The sequence below is a fragment of the Salvia hispanica genome, chromosome 5, assembly GCF_029641045.1.
Source record: "Salvia hispanica isolate PSC_SH4W2 chromosome 5, Shi_PSC_v1, whole genome shotgun sequence".
Classification (NCBI taxonomy): domain Eukaryota; kingdom Viridiplantae; phylum Streptophyta; class Magnoliopsida; order Lamiales; family Lamiaceae; genus Salvia; species Salvia hispanica.
Window position 1 is genome coordinate 49,623,182 of NC_142696.1, and position 15,873 is coordinate 49,639,054.

Sequence of the window (15,873 nt, forward strand, 5' to 3'; positions counted from 1 at the left end):
TTCTACTCCTATTCCAGTTTGTGCTACTATGTGAGAGGTTTACGAGTATATAAGATGCAACACAATTTTCAGAATAAAGGATTGTGCTATACGACAGTCGACAGGTCACCTCCTACATATGTAGGATGAAAATAGTGCAGGACAAGTTTAAAATTCATCTGATGGTTCAGGAAGTTCTTCTAATATGTTGTTTATATCATTGTATGCAGCCGCAATACTGGAGAAATCACCATAGCAATCCTGATTTTCTTCCATCAAATAGTTAGAAACTGAACTTGCTCTAATTCCTCCTGACAATTCCATCTCTTGATTCTCGATCAAGTGGCTGCACTCCACAGCTACTTGTTTATGCCTGCCAGTCCAATCTGGTCGACTCCACAAGTATAAAGGCGGTGTGTCCAAGTTCCATTGTTCTATTTGCTGGTCATGCACATCTACTGATCCAGGAAGGTAAAATGACTGGCAGAATATCAAGACACACGCATTAGAGTTCCTGACTTGTCAATTTTAGATTCAAGTTTTTCATTTCTGAATCAATGCATACCTTGCCAGATAGGATTTTGTCATCTTCCCAAATAAGGTCGTATCGACTATTTTTCCTGTCCAATCTGTGACAGCCAACAAATTATAAGAAGGCAGAAAAATGAGAAGATGTGACTTGTTATCAATTCTTGCCTTTCAGTCTCTTTAGGAACTATGAGAATGAGAAGCTTTGGCCTGAAAGTTAGAGCTTTGTTTATGAATTGGTTTGCAAGGGATGCTTGGACTCCGAAAGGAGGATTTAGGCCAATGATCTAGCAAAAGACCAGCAATGCTACGAGTCAAACTAAAGCAACAACACAGGAATGTTCTTCAACACAGATTTTGCCACTTCAAAAATGCCTGTTACCAGTTTAGACCCTTCAGATAATTCTTCCGCACCAACAGTCATCCAATCCTTTTTCTCGAAATTGAAGTCATTCTAGGAACAAGATTTGTAACATGGTCAGATTGCAGGGTGAATCAGTAAATAAAGATAAAAGTACATATGAGAGCAAGATGGTTAGACCCTAAACAGAACCCTGACACAAATTTGTCCAGCCAAGACAGATGGTCATCACTTAAAACGCCAAAAAATATGATTGAACAGATTATGAAACTCAATCGTATATTTTACATTCTGGTACTTTTCCTTATAGCAATGATAATAATTCATATGGTGTGGTGCACACCTCAAAATGGAATTCGTACTGATTATCAGCTATGTCAATTCATGTTACTATACATATCTCACGCATGCAATGCACAAAGTAAAAGAAACAAAAAAACGTGTTATAACTTTAGTTGCTTGTTGCTGAAGTCAATATAGACCCATCAGAATGCCTACCCTCGTCTGTATGATATCATAATTTTTGAAGTAGCACCTTTTCCCCATGCTATCGAGTTCTTCCTTCATAAAGCAGCTAAAATCATTTGATCCACAGCTGAAATCGACAATCTGTATTTGATATTAGGTTTAATCCCGAACATATTACCAAGATGTTAGATATTCTCTATCAGAACAATTACATGACTTGTGAGGTCTTACATTCTATTAAGACCCACTGACTAAACATCACATTTCAATCTCTCAACCATCCGGTGAGCAATTGAAAAGAATAATCCCAAACTTATGCCTCAATGAATACAACGATTGCTTGTATTCAACTATATATAAGACTCTAAACTCTACAGAGTACAAACATAAATTTTATGATATACAGAAGTAACTCCGAACATAAGAGCATGATGAGATCTTCTAACTGGTACATGCAATTTTAGTACAGTTGGTAATTAAATTAATCAATTTGGTTTCATTGAACATATTATAGTGACAAAAGCATATTTCTGAAGTATATAGCACAGTCTTAGAATTGTATCATACAATTGATGAGGCCATAAACTGTTCTTACCATATCACCATCTTGAACATACCAACGCAGCCGATTTACAACCTGCATATATGACCTAATGATTACATGCAACCTATGATAAATAAATTACAAGGGTACACCGGCAACAAAATAAAGTCTTACGTTGAAAAGGAATTTTCCTTTTCCGCTCTTTCTCTGGTGGAACTTTCTACTCGAGAAGGAGAAATATTTTTATTTAATTTTTTAAGGAACCATAAATCTATCCTCACCTGCTTTAGCTTGTCTACATTCGTGAAGTGCCGACCGAAAGAGGTATAACGCACACCATGGATAAATGGAGCAAGATAGACAGCTAGCTTCTTCTGGAAAACATATACCAAAGATAGCAATAACTTATAAGCCTAAGTTCCAGGTTGAGAATGTCATATAAAACAACCAGAAAACAAGATGCATATAATTTACATTGCACTTAAACATATGGCAAGTGAATATATTATCTAACAATATTTTAAGGAAAATCTCAAAATATATCTGACCCAATATCTTTGAGTTCATTTAAAAACACCCATGAGTAGCTTTACATACAAAACAATGCCATCTATCTGAATGTGTTTTAAGGATGGAAAATCAAAATTGGTCGAAGGGCGGAGCCAATGTATAGGTAGGTGGGGCATATGCCCCCCTCAAATTTCCCCACATACATATATACATCTATACTTTCACTCCTATAAACATATACACCTTTTATTTACTAAATGCCCCTTCTCAAATTTTCCAAACTTTTCTATATATATTTTTGCCCCCCTTAAGACTATTTCCTGGCTCCGCCCCTACTCCTGGGTGACAAAAAATTGTTAAGTGAAGAAAATGTGAAAAAAAAGGGTCATCCTACAAGTGGCCCAAGAGAGAGACCCAACTCGACAAAGATAATTGTATGAATTAAGGTTCAAGAATAGGATTTGGAGATCAGCTCGTATAGCATAAAACATGTTACTCTATAGCCTCTAACTTTTGTTCATAGAACAATCTGCAAAGGAGCAACATTCATTTCTCAGGGGCTGCTCTACTCATTATAAGGGCAGAAGACATAACCCTTTTGGAGTTAATGAAGTTTCATGTTTCTTCATCTCTTCCTTCCTTTTTCTCTTACTTAGCTCTTTCTTTCTAGGAGTATATGCAACTTGAGGAGCACACAATATCTACCACTACCTACATTCCAGGAGATTGTTCCAGTCTCTCAGTCATTTTGTCGAATACTTGCAAACCTTGGTATTTAGTTTCAATTTATATCCAATCCAGTTCTTATATCAAAGTTATTCTCTTCCAGCCTTTGACTCCATATCAGATTGTGCACCACAAATAGAAACTGCTAAAGAAACCCGCAACCCTGTAGAAATGCATCACGACCTGCTCTAATCTTAATCTCCTTGGTAGGGTGTAACATAATGCTGGACAGCTTTTATTACTAGTTATGTCATAACGGTATAGACCTTCCATTTGATTATCTGAGTAAGAATAGCAGGCTCGCAAACATCCATTGCATCCTTAACAGTACCTCCTTCATGTAATTTCTGTAGAGCTCCACGGATAGCCTAGAAACCAATAAACAAGTTAAAGGAAAAAAAGTTAGATCCAGCAGATTCCTAAGACGAATATGGAATATCCACAAATAGGATATGAAGAAAAGGGCATTTCCACTATCTCAAAATATATAAACTTCCATTGAGAAACCTTTTCCATGTTGCAGCTGAGAATACCTTAGCAATTACCAGAAATTCGCCAAATAACTTTGCATAAGAATACTGTGAAGATAGGTGCCTCATATCAAATTCGTTCATCACCGAAAGAAAGTGCAAAACAGTTATGGGATTAAATTTGAGGAGTGACATCAGACATAAACGCTAGCTGTATGCTTCGCCTAAATGCATTATGACAACTACTGGGCCCAATTAGGAGAGAATTAAAATAAACCTGCACCGAGAGCTCTATCTTTCCCAAGGTTATTGTCTTATTAACTTGGAAATATGTGGAGGAATCATGCGAACATTTCCTCCTTTGGTCTGCAAGAAATTCTTCCTTGTTAAAGGAAGAAACAGAATCTTCCATTAATTTGTGTATCCTGCAAATGGAAGAGACATTCAAGCAAAAAATACTCTACAGAGACAAACATCAAGAACAAATACATCGGCTAATAGCCAAATATACAGGTCATCACCGGTTTTTCATTTCTGCAGTTCTCAAAGTTGCAGCAGTTCCAGTCGGGGGATTTTCAGCTGCATCCTTTTCAGGAATTCTTGTCATACTTGATATTGACATCCGCTTACCACATATCTGGTTGTTCTTGATCGTGGAAGGCTGCTCCAGATTTCTGCATCCAGGATGACCAACATTTATCCTGCTTGAACTCAAGTTCTGTTTTGAAACAATTCCAGGTTGATTTATCCTATTTTTATTTATAGGATCACCACTCAAAATATCACCAGATGTTCCTTTGGAATTTTTTTCTACTTTATCTTCATCTAGTAGACTTCCAAATGCCTTACTCCTTGTAGAATGTTGCCCTATTTTTCCATCATCATCATCTGGGAATAGCAAATGATCCCTTCGCGGAGTGAGAATTTTACGCCAGATTTTATGATCCCTGAATAGAATATATTTAGATATATATATATATATATATATATATATGATTTGCAAAAATTCAGGGCAATTGAGTAAATCATGAAGGAAATGAAAGATTTATGCCTGCAATATATCAAGATTCGATTGTTCAAAAGACCTGTCCAAGCCCTTTGAGGGATATTATTGGCATCATCTCGATGAAACAATATAGAACTGAAAATTTATTAACAGTTAAGATCTCAGACATATCTCAACAAATTAGCACCCAAACGAACATAAGTAACTACAACTTATGGGCAACCTTGGCAAGCATTTACGGTGGTATGCCTTTGGACAGCGTCTGCATATTGCGAATTGCATCTCAGGTAACTTTTTATCTTCTCCTAGCTTACAAACATTACATTTATGAGCAGGGCATGTGAATGAATCTCCAGCTTTTATTTTATTTTTAAATACTTGAGCTTGATAGTCATTTCTGGGGAAGAGCAGCTCTGATAAACAGTCTGGATGATAGAAATGCCCACATGTTGCCGAGACACAAGGGAAGACCTTATAAGATAAGATAGACGACATTTATATTAGCAACACTCTGTAGATATGGAATGCAAGAGTGTAAATTGTCTCTAAACAGGCAACAAGTTGCACCTCAGCCCCAGAAGATCTATCAGAATTTCCCAGCCTCCCACAAATATAACATTGATGACGTTGATGTTTGCAATTCTTGCAGAGAAAAGTATCAATTGCCTGCTCAAAAAACCTCTCCTTTCAGATCCGTGATAAATAGAGCTGGAACTAGAACTACAGCATCCATTTCAAGAAAACCAACATTTTCTGCATGTGCAGCATGAAAAAGATATACGACAGAGGAAAGAAGAAAATGAGGAACTTACCTGGACTTGCTCACTGCTATAACAAAGAGATTCACATTTAGAATCAGCACCCGATTCTATAGTTGCATGAAATGATCGTATGCACCTTCCTTCACAGCTGAGTAGGAGTAAAGCAGTCACATCACAAGGCAATTTCAGCAAAAAAAACAAAAGTCATAGTGGCATACTAATTCATCTTTGTGCAATATGGACTTAAGAACTATTGAAATGCTTTTATAGTTTTCATATTGGCCGTCAAAGAATTTGATAGTACAATTTATTACACGAAGACCACTTTCTTAAATTTGTAAAAGAAAAAGACGAATACTCTAGGGTCTATAGCTGCAGAAATGACAACCACTTTGAACTGGCTTTTGGTTCTAACAAGTTATTGTATTGTGATGCTTATTGAAGCTGGCATTCCCCAAATTTAGTAGAAGGAGATGTGAATCTCATATCACTGATAGAGGAATTTTTATCTAACAAAATTGAATAGTACCCCAATACATTGCCACCATCATCACAGTATGCACAGACATTATCAAACAAATCATCATGGTCTTCATCACTTGAATAATTATGGGCATAAATGTCTTCATCATCATGAACTATAAACTTTGGTTTCTTCCTTGTCTTATTATCCTGTAAACAGAGCAATTTTGTACGAAATTAGCAAAAGGTAGACATGAAAGAAGTTTTTAAAACAGGTAAGGAGATTTAGGGAATGGGCTTGGACCTGACAGTAAGCTTTCCTCTTTTCAGGTATTTGAGAAAGAAAGGCATGCAAATTCTGTTTCATTCGCCATTATGAAAAAATACATAAAGATATACAAGATAGACCAACCACTGAAATGGAGCTTAAGAATATTATAAACTAATACAGCAGTAAGAACACAAACCTTAGTCTTTGCAATATCTTTGTCCCTTAGAGCAGCCTCTTTGATCAATTGCAAGTGGTCGGCAAGATCATTTGCAGAAGGTGGATCCTCATACGAACTAGAATGAGAAAAAAATCAAATGCAGGTAAACTGAGAATAAAAAAATGTAAACCTATAGTAAAGAGTGGCTACCTGAAGGTCTTCCCGAGATGTTTCCATAAGTCTTCCACGGATATCTCCTTGGAGCTCTTCTTCATAAAGTGGAGACAGTGAACTGTAATGAGGGCAGTTCTCGCAATGGATTCATAACCCCTATTTGGTTTTTGGAGCTTAATCCATCTCTCATAGTTGGAATCGCGCAGCACATAAATTTCGGGAATGGCACATGATAGTATAAACTTCCAGGCAGTAACCCTGGTATATATTCGTCCACAACCTTCATCAACCGCTCCCTTTAGAAATGTAGATTCAGTTGGTAGTGTCACCCCCCTTTGGCCACTGTCGTTGTCGTTCCATATAAGAGGTAGACTTGAAAATGAAATGAGATTTTCTTTGCTGTCAACCAAAAGATAATTAGTGGCGCAATCTGGAACAATCTCGCCTTCTTCATCCGATAATGCCATAACTGCTGAATTGAAAATGCATTAAAAAAGTAAGTGAGCAGGAACCAAGAGATTTTCTCTCTAGAATGTTAAAAGCAAATGTAGAAAACCTCAAATGCAGTTGTAGCAGGAGATGAGGTTATCGGTGAAAAACAAAAATATGTTTCTCGAAATCGCCACTGGAATTGATCCGGCGCGAGGCGTGTGTTGTGTAGAGTGGTGAGAGTGAGAGAGAGAGATAGTAGTACAAGTACTATATGTATGTATGTAGGGTTGGTGCCGGTGTGGTTAGGTAGGATAAAGTGAGTACTTTATATTTATTTATTTATTTGTATTAGCTACTATTGTGAGAGTCGCAAAGCAAATAGAGTGAGTGATGTTGTCGGAGTTAGACGATATAGATTTAGAGGCGGCGGACTTCCACTCCTCACTGCCGCTGAAGAAGGTTCCTTACGGCGACATTTTCGAGGCCTCCCGCGCCGGCGACGTGGGGCGCCTCCGCTATCTGTTGGAGTCAGGCGTCAACGTCAACGCCCGCGACCAATGGGATTCCGTCGCCCTCTACTACGCTTGCCTCGCCGGCCATCTCGATGCCGCCCGGATGCTCCTCGAGAGCGGAGCCATCTGCTCCGAGCACACCTTCGACGGCGACCGCTGCCACTACGCCGCCCTCAATCTCAAAGTGCGCAAGTTGCTCAAGTCCTTTGAGGCCCGCCCGCCGCCTCTCCAACCTCTACAGGCCGCGCTCAGAGACACTTTCTTCTCCTGCCAAGCCAATCACTTTCACTTCAATTTCACTTCTCTTCTACCAGGTCTCTATCCTAAACCCTGATTCAATTAATCCTGTTCCATGCCAAATTCACCCGATAACATAGTTAAGAATTGATTCAATCAATCCTAATACTACTACACATATTCACCAGGTCATTCATCACAAGGCGAGTCCAGTTCCTCCTACTGCCCCCCCGATATTGTATTCTACGTGCAAGGAAGACCTCTTGAAGCTCACAGGCTCATCTTGGCTGCCCGATCGCCCTTCTTCAATAAAAAATTTCAGACCGACTGGAAACAAAGAAATGAAGTTCGATTTTCACGGGAGAAGCTTTCTTATCCCTCTCTTTTTAGCCTTGTCCACTTCTTCTATTCTGATAGACTAGAGGTTGCTGTTGATGACATGGAAGATCTTGTTAGGATTTGCAAAGTTTGCAAGTGCCACTCTCTACAGACTCTTCTTGAGAAAGAAATGCATCATCAAAAACATGCAGACTACAAAGCTCTTACACAAATACAAGACTCTCAGAAGAGGTTCATCTTGCAGGGCATTTCGCTTCCTGAAGAAGATCGTCTCCCTGCTGCATTAAATCGAATCCTCCAAATCTCTCTTGCCAATTCACCCAGAGGACAAGGCATTGATACGGAGGACCTTGCAGATGTTTGTGTGAGAGTTGAGGATAAGATATTCCGATGCCATCGAGTTATCTTAGCTTCACGATCAGAATACTTTAAGGCCAGATTATCCCGAATAAAAGATTTCATTCAAGGCACTGACCCTTTACCACAGCAGTCTCTTCCTTGTCTTGATGAACATGACCTAAACGCAGAGACTTTCCAGAAAATGATTGAGTATATGTAAGTATTCTTCCCTCCATTCTCTGCACTCCCAATTTTATATCAACTGTGAGAGAAGCTAGACCTGAACCTGTGTATTAAGCATTTCATCAAGGATCCGTGACTGTGTAATTGCTAGGTGAACCACACATAATCAATCACCTTCATTGGATTTTTGAACTTCCTATCAAGGATCATAAGATTCGTGTTAAGTGTTACATGTGTGTCCGGTGGAAAAAGATATGCAAGTTCAAATAGGGAGGGGTTGCAGGGAAGGATTTTTCTTCTTTGATGCATATTCTTTCGTCTTATTCAACTTCAGTATTTAAGCTTTTAATATTACTCCCACCGTAGAACTTTTAAAGGGGCGTGACTTTTAATGCACAATTGGTAAAGTAAGAAAGAGATAGAAAGAAAAAGTGATTAAAGTGATGTTAGTGGAGAATGAGGCTCACCTAGAAAAAAAATTCCTAAAATAGAAAGTGCATAATTTTAAGGGATGGACTAAAATAGAAATAGTTCTTATTTTTAAGGGATAGAGGGAGTAGAAACTTTCCTATCTGAAATTATTCGAATCAAGATACTATAGCATCCATACATAGTCATCTCTATATCTCACTTGCATATACCAAACAAATACTTTCACCGTATTTGCTTGAATCTCTTTCATCACTGAGCCTTGCTTCCCAGTGCAGTGCCCATATCTATCCCATTAGATCCTATCAGAAGCACAACTCAACATACACAAGTTCCAAATTTGATCCACATGCTTAATATATGCTGTCTTTTTTGTTTATTTCTTACCTGGATATATGTGGTGAGTTCTAGGCAGATAATGGTTTTAAGTATTGGGTACATGTATATTCATTGTTATTGGATTATCAATTTTGTTAGGCATTTGTATCTATAACGAGAGAAGTTAGGTCAATTTGAGGCTTCAGTGACTTCATTTTACTAGTTCATACTTAATGTAGAAATTATTATCCAATTAGATATTATTTCTACCAACCAATCAACACCAGCACAAAGACCTCTTTTGTGTTGCCGGCTCCTTTTTGGTAATAAACTCTCTGATTTGTAATATCACGTTTTACCCATACTATACAAGTTAACTTCTTGAAAGGTCCAGTTGGTCCCAACAATTCTACTTAGGCTTCTATACTATTAAACATATTTGTCAATACAGGTATACTGATGGTCTAGTAGAGATAAACCCTGACCAGGTGCGCTTCATCTTTGTTCTGTGAACTGCACAATATATTTTCACCATCCTATTAAATCTTCAAAATTTTGCAGGCAGAAGAAATGTTTGATGCTGCTTCAAGATATTTGTTATTTCCTCTTAAACGGCCAGTTGCAGACGCTCTTCTGCCTCAGTTGGAGATGGTTTCCCCTGCAGAATTATGTCATTGGTTGCTATTAGCTGACATGTATGACTCACTAATTCTCTAATTTTCACCTTCTGTTTTGTCTTCTAAAAGATACTATCGTGTTCATATGTGAAAATTGGAAGTTTCTTCTTGTTCTTGTTTTAAAAAAAAAATTTGGTAGATAATAGCACATTGATAACAACTTTGGGGTGAAGGGTGTAATATTCCGTAAGCAATACAATTCCATTCTAACTGAACTGACAAGTTAATACATTGAATCCTCAATGATAGTCTGTATTGCCACTTGAACACGAATAAGGTTGGAGTTGGACACAGTCTTCTTTGGTGGAATTCATCATTAATGTTTATCAGTTTATCTAATATGTAGGTTCCCAGTGAGGAATCAAGCTTGTAAGGAGAGTGTTTAATCATTATGGAAGCACACATCTTACTGTAGCCATGAGTCCCTATGGGAGAAAATCACACTGCATTGATTGACCTTGTTCCAACTCACTAAATATCTAAGCAAACTTTGTTTAGTGCTACATCTGTTGTCCTTTCATTGTTCCACAAGATGAGCTGAAGAAATGTTGCTTGCCGTTGCCATCTTGTTGTGTCTCTTTTGAAAGTATAACACAACATGAAAAGTAGTCATAGCTCACTAGAATAACATGACCTTTTGTGCTACCACACTTGAGGGAATGGCAACATATATTGATCGTCAAACTAAACTAGGGTTTATGATATTGAAACACATATGTCATAACTCAGTAAAAGCCTGACCCTGCTTAATCCAGTATAGCTGATCCTTGTTTGGTAGTTGTCATCGATCTTGATATGATTAATCTCAAACTTGGTTCGTGATATTAATTTTGGCATGTCACTTAGTACTGCTGTTACTGGCTGTTGCACTTCATTTTGTCCTGTACTTTCCTGTAAAAACTAGAGCATATAGTTTTGGTTGCTCATTATAGATAATCAAATATTGGTAATTTGGTATATAACAAAAGTTGGCACTCCTTTTAATTTGTGGTTGAATCTTCTCTGTTTTTGTATTTTGCTGAATCGATTTTTGTTACATTTCAAGGTACGGTGTCTTAAAGATACGTGAATACTGCTTAGATGCTATAGCGCTCAACTTTGAAACTTTTGCTGAAACTCGTGAGTTTCGGGCAATGCTTTTGACTCTGCCGCCTCCATCCGGAGATTCTTCACTTCGGACAACAGCTCCAAGTGCACCGGGAGCTGAGGTAAATGTAGTAGAAGGAAATATCCTTGATGATTTGCGTGAGAAATGGCTTGAGGCTGAAGGTGCTGAGCTAGACAAAAGAGATGAAAGTGCATTGCTTTTTGACAAGCGCCTTGATATGCTCATGCTTGTGGCAAAGCAGGAGAAATCAGTCGAACATGAAGATAATGTTGACTCTTCTCCAGAGACTCTGTCCTCCTCCTCTGTTGTCATCAAGTCCGAGGTGCTTGAAAGATAGATTCTTGTGCTTTTATTCATTCCAATGGATTCATACGAATATTAATGATTTTACTATGAAAAGGAAATACAACATAAAATTGTCTAATACTCCCTCCATCCCACTTTAGGAGTCCCATTTGAGTTCAGCAAATATTTTAAAAAATGTAAAAGAAAGTTGGTAAAAAAAGTGATAGTGGAATGTGAGTTCTACTTTTATATAGTAGTAGTATTAGTTTTATAATAAAATGTGAATGGAAAAAAGTTAATGGAATGTGAGGTTTATTGCCAATCATAGAATATTTCAACCGGGATTCCTAAAGTTGGATATCAAAAATTGGGACAAAGGGGTTATTATACTCCATCCGTCCAATAAAGATGAGGTTCGCATATTTTAGATTTCTGAACTCGAAAAATACCACCATATGTCTCTAGCAAATTTGATAAGGTTTAAAAGTTTATTTTTGGCCTTTTTGTGAAATTTGTTGCCATGGAAAAACTTGAATTGAAATTAGAAAATATAGAATTTGATAAGGGACTCCCCATTCTTGAGTTTTCTTTGGGTAGGAGGTTTAATCTTCGGTCAATTGAATCGAAGGTTTAATTACTTGGAAGATTATTTCATTACCAAATTAATTTGTTCTTTGAAATTCTTCCTATGTTACCACATAGATTACATTTTATCTATATATACATACATGGGTGCGTTAGACTCCTTTGCACCCTAAGTGTTCTATTTCCTTCTTAATCTCAGCCCTTGGATCCTTGAATTCATTCATGATATTGTAACCGCCAATTACTTATAATTGCATTAGTGATAATTCAATTTAAAAGTTTGACTGATGGAAGCTATAGCTGTCACGACCGCATTTTCTAAGGATAGAAAACACAGTTGGGCATTCTCGAAATTGGATTAACTCTCCGCCGTTTTACTGAGAAACGGCCAAAGGCAGCTGCCTTTGGATTTATTTAGAATATTAAAAAGGCCATAACTTTCTCGTTACTCGTGATACTTGACCACTACAGGAGGCTTTGGAAACCGTGTTCCATGGGTAACAGTTGGGCATTCTCGAAATTGGATTATCTCTCCGTCGTTTTTCTGAGAAACGGCCAAAGGCTACCTTTGGATTTATTTAAAATATTAAAAAGGCCATAACTTTCTCGTTACTCGTGATAATTGACCACTACAGGAGGCTTTGGAAACCATATTCCATGGGTAACGGTTGGACATTCTCGAAATTGGATTATCTCTCCGCCGTTTTTCTGAGAAACGGCCAAAGGCAGCTGGCTTTGGATTTATTTAGAATATTAAAAAGGCCATAACTTTCTCGTTACTCGTGATACTTGACCACTACAGGAGGCTCAGGAAACCGTTTTCCAAGGGTAACAGTTGGGCATTCTCGAAATTGGATTATCTCTCCGTCGTTTTTCTGAGAAATGGCCAAAGGCAGCTGCCTTTTGATTTATTTAGAATAATAAAAAAGCCATAACTTTCTCGTTACTCGTGATAATTGACCACTACTTTAGGCTTTGGAAACCGTATTCCATGGGTAACAGTTGGGCATTTCTCGAAATTGGATTATCTCTCCGTCGTTTTTCTGAGAAACGGCCAAAGGCAACTGCCTTTCGATTTATTTAGAATATTAAAAATGCCATAACTTTCTCGTCACTCGTGATAATTGACCACTACAGGAGGCTTTGGAAATCGTATTAAATGGGTAACAGTTGGGCATTCTCGAAATTGGATTATCTCTCCGTCGTTTTTCTGAGAAACGGCCAAAGGCAGCTAGCTGCCTTTGGATTTATTTAGAATATTAAAAAGGCCATAAATTTCTCGTTACTCGTGATAATTGACCACTACTTGAGGCTTTGGAAACGTTATTCCATGGGTAAATTTTCGAAATTGGATTATCTATCCGCCGTTATACTGAGAAACACGTTTTCCCCTTGGTGCTAGATAAGTTAAAACAAATTATTCCCACCAACAAAAAAGCATAAACGTTAATTCAAGGACTTAGTCAACCATCTCACCTATTATTTATTCCGAGAGAACACGGATATATTTTTACTTATTTTTTAAACATAATAAGAGAGAATATTTAAAATATATATAGATTTGTTTCATAAAAACTAAGTAATACTAATACTCCACTCCTATATCCTTAATAAATACGTGATCAATTGATAACTTTGTTAACTTGCTAACTCATCAATGCGGTGTATTAAAAATGTCAACACGGTGACATCAAAATGTCAACACATTATATTGATCTCAACACGATAGACATTAAAATGTCAACATATAATTTTTTTGAACATCAATATAATGTGTTGACATTTTGATGTCACCGTGTTGACATTTTTAATACACTATATTGATAAATTAGTAAAGCTATTTTTGTTTACCCTTTTGGTCATTTTAAGAAATGGCAACTATTGGATAAAAAAGTGCAGATCCTATTGAGGGAAAATGAGTCCAATCAAATGCAAACTTGTTGAAGAAGATTTAAAACACATTTTAATAGATGCACTATAATCTGCCTTTTGTGGAATGTTTTTTTTGGTTTTATGATTGCAGTATAGCAGGTGTGGCTCTGCTAACGAGGCGCCTCATATTGGTTTAGGGTTTCTATTTGCTAATTGGGCTCTAGTTTTGAGCTTTTAATATAGCGTATAATTTGAGTTTTTACAGTGGATTTATACATGATTAATGTTCTTTATAATTAAATAGAATTTATGTTAAACTCTATTATTATAATTATCATAGTTTAAAGCTAGGTTCTAATTTGGACTTTAAATTTATTGTACTTTGTATATATTCCTAAAATCGAATTAAATTTCTTGACTATTTTTTATAACTTTTTGGTATATTGAAATTACCTTTAGATTATAATTATGTATAAAATTTTGTTTATATTTAATATTCAATCTCTATCATTTATAAATATACAATCCTACTATATATATATATACCTATTTAAATCCAAACCTAGCTTTATTTTGTTTCATTACGTATAAGTCTTATCTAAACTCATAGAAATTATGCATTAATATTATTTTAATTTTTTTATATATATTTCATAGATATTATTAGAAAAAATAAATGACCTCATTTAATTTTAATGGTATACATCCGTCAGAATTATATGATAACAATCAATACATAAATATATGTGAAAGTGTACTCGATTTTTTTCATATGATAATACACAATTAAACTTTATATAATTTTTATATTTATATAATAAACTGAATTTTTTTCTTTGTTTTCTACTCACACATATTTTCTTTATTTGTGTATCATATTCTAACTAACTCATACTACTCTTTATTTATTAGTAACACATCACTTCTTTGTCAATTATTTTACTCCACTTATATCATAAATCAAATTGTATGAAATTATTTATTGAATTTGAAATATTTGATTTAGGAATAAGTAAATTATTGATTTAGAGTGGGACAAGATAAGCATATACTCCCTCCGTCCCACAAAGATTGTCCCACTTTGACCGGGCACGGGTTTTAAGAAATCTAATGGAAAGTGAGTTGAAAAAGTTAGTGGAATGTGGGTCCTACTTTTATATATTAGTTTTATAATAAAATTTGAGTATGAATGAGTTAGTGGAATATGGGATCCAGTACCAAAAATGGTAAAAATTGAAATGAGACAAACTTTGTGGGACGGACCGAAATGGAAAAGTGGGACAATCTTTGTGGGACGGGGGTATTTGACAAGATAAGCATATTATTGGAAAAAAAAAACAAAAAATCAAAATATGAATTATAAAAATTAATCAAATTTCATGCTCCATCCACCCACAAATTATAGTCTCACTTTCCTGTTTTTCATCTGTCGTCTACCGAAACTAGTCTCATACTAAAATTGAAAAGTTATTTCCATTCATTACTCATTTTTTATCTTTGTTTCTCCTATTTTGTCAACATTTTTCTTTCTCTTCCACTACATCAATGAGACTATTTTTGAGATATTAATTTTTTCGATAATTTGGGTTGAAACAAGACAAAACTGAAATTCAGGCAATGGACCATTCTCAAACATTGAGAAATCAAATTCGAAGATGATGAAGACGATTGATCGCAGATTGAATCGGAGCAAAACTCAAATTGAAATGACACACGAACTTACGTGGTTCGGCCGTAGCCTACGTCCACGGAGAAACAAGATTCACACTCTTTTATTGCTTCCAAAGATAGGACCAAGAAGATTACAAAATCACTCACACTCAAGTTCTCTATCTAATACAATGTAAACTCTCAATTGTAGAAGAAAATCGAACCTCACAAAGAAAGTGTGTGTGTATAAAGTGAACTAACTAACTCCAGTTGATGCAAGCTTCAATATATAAACACCAGCTTGAATAGCAATGGCTCTCTCTCTCGAGCCTATTCTGCTCCAACCATTTCTTTGCTATTCTTTAGTCCCCCAACTCTTGTTAATTGCATCCATCCCCTAACAAATCTCCACCTATGGAGGCAAGTAAACAAGTCTGAATCCTTCCCTCAACCCAACACTTACTGTCTGATCAAGTTGATTAGCCCCAAG

General features: G+C 36.4%; 2 protein-coding genes across 7 annotated transcripts; one reads left to right on the forward strand and one right to left on the reverse strand.

Annotated features, from left to right (window-relative positions):
• Positions 1 to 52: 52 nt before the first annotated feature.
• On the reverse strand, positions 53 to 7,136 carry LOC125188508 (protein ENHANCED DOWNY MILDEW 2-like). 4 transcript variants are annotated; one of them, XM_089059455.1, is made up of 19 exons: positions 6,974 to 7,136; positions 6,454 to 6,886; positions 6,283 to 6,379; positions 6,120 to 6,173; positions 5,883 to 6,025; positions 5,405 to 5,501; positions 5,160 to 5,258; positions 4,816 to 5,063; positions 4,638 to 4,727; positions 4,108 to 4,533; positions 3,864 to 4,011; positions 3,383 to 3,484; positions 2,162 to 2,254; positions 1,932 to 1,973; positions 1,367 to 1,477; positions 890 to 961; positions 676 to 794; positions 545 to 608; positions 53 to 459 (listed from the first exon to the last, which is right to left on the reverse strand). In XM_089059455.1, the coding sequence occupies exons 2-19, from the start codon at positions 6,882 to 6,884 to the stop codon at positions 148 to 150; spliced, it is 2,748 nt and encodes a 915-aa protein (XP_088915581.1). In that variant the 5' UTR covers positions 6,885 to 6,886; positions 6,974 to 7,136; the 3' UTR covers positions 53 to 147. The 4 variants fall into 4 exon arrangements, with proteins under 4 accessions (XP_088915581.1, XP_047941334.1, XP_047941336.1 ...); XM_048085377.2 differs by having other exon boundaries at positions 6,454 to 6,889; XM_048085379.2 differs by lacking the exon at positions 4,638 to 4,727 and having other exon boundaries at positions 6,454 to 6,889.
• Positions 7,137 to 7,188: 52 nt separating this feature from the next.
• Positions 7,189 to 11,415, forward strand: LOC125189140 (ankyrin repeat family protein). 3 transcript variants are annotated; one of them, XM_048086375.2, is made up of 5 exons: positions 7,191 to 7,675; positions 7,787 to 8,492; positions 9,658 to 9,694; positions 9,768 to 9,901; positions 10,929 to 11,415. In XM_048086375.2, exons 1-5 carry the CDS (start codon positions 7,240 to 7,242, stop codon positions 11,326 to 11,328), a joined length of 1,713 nt encoding a protein of 570 aa, XP_047942332.1. In that variant the 5' UTR covers positions 7,191 to 7,239; the 3' UTR covers positions 11,329 to 11,415. The 3 variants fall into 3 exon arrangements, with proteins under 3 accessions (XP_088915583.1, XP_088915584.1, XP_047942332.1); XM_089059457.1 differs by lacking the exon at positions 9,658 to 9,694 and having other exon boundaries at positions 7,189 to 7,675; positions 10,929 to 11,070; XM_089059458.1 differs by lacking the exons at positions 9,768 to 9,901; positions 10,929 to 11,415 and having other exon boundaries at positions 7,189 to 7,675; positions 7,787 to 9,761.
• The last annotated feature ends 4,458 nt before the right edge of the window (positions 11,416 to 15,873 follow it).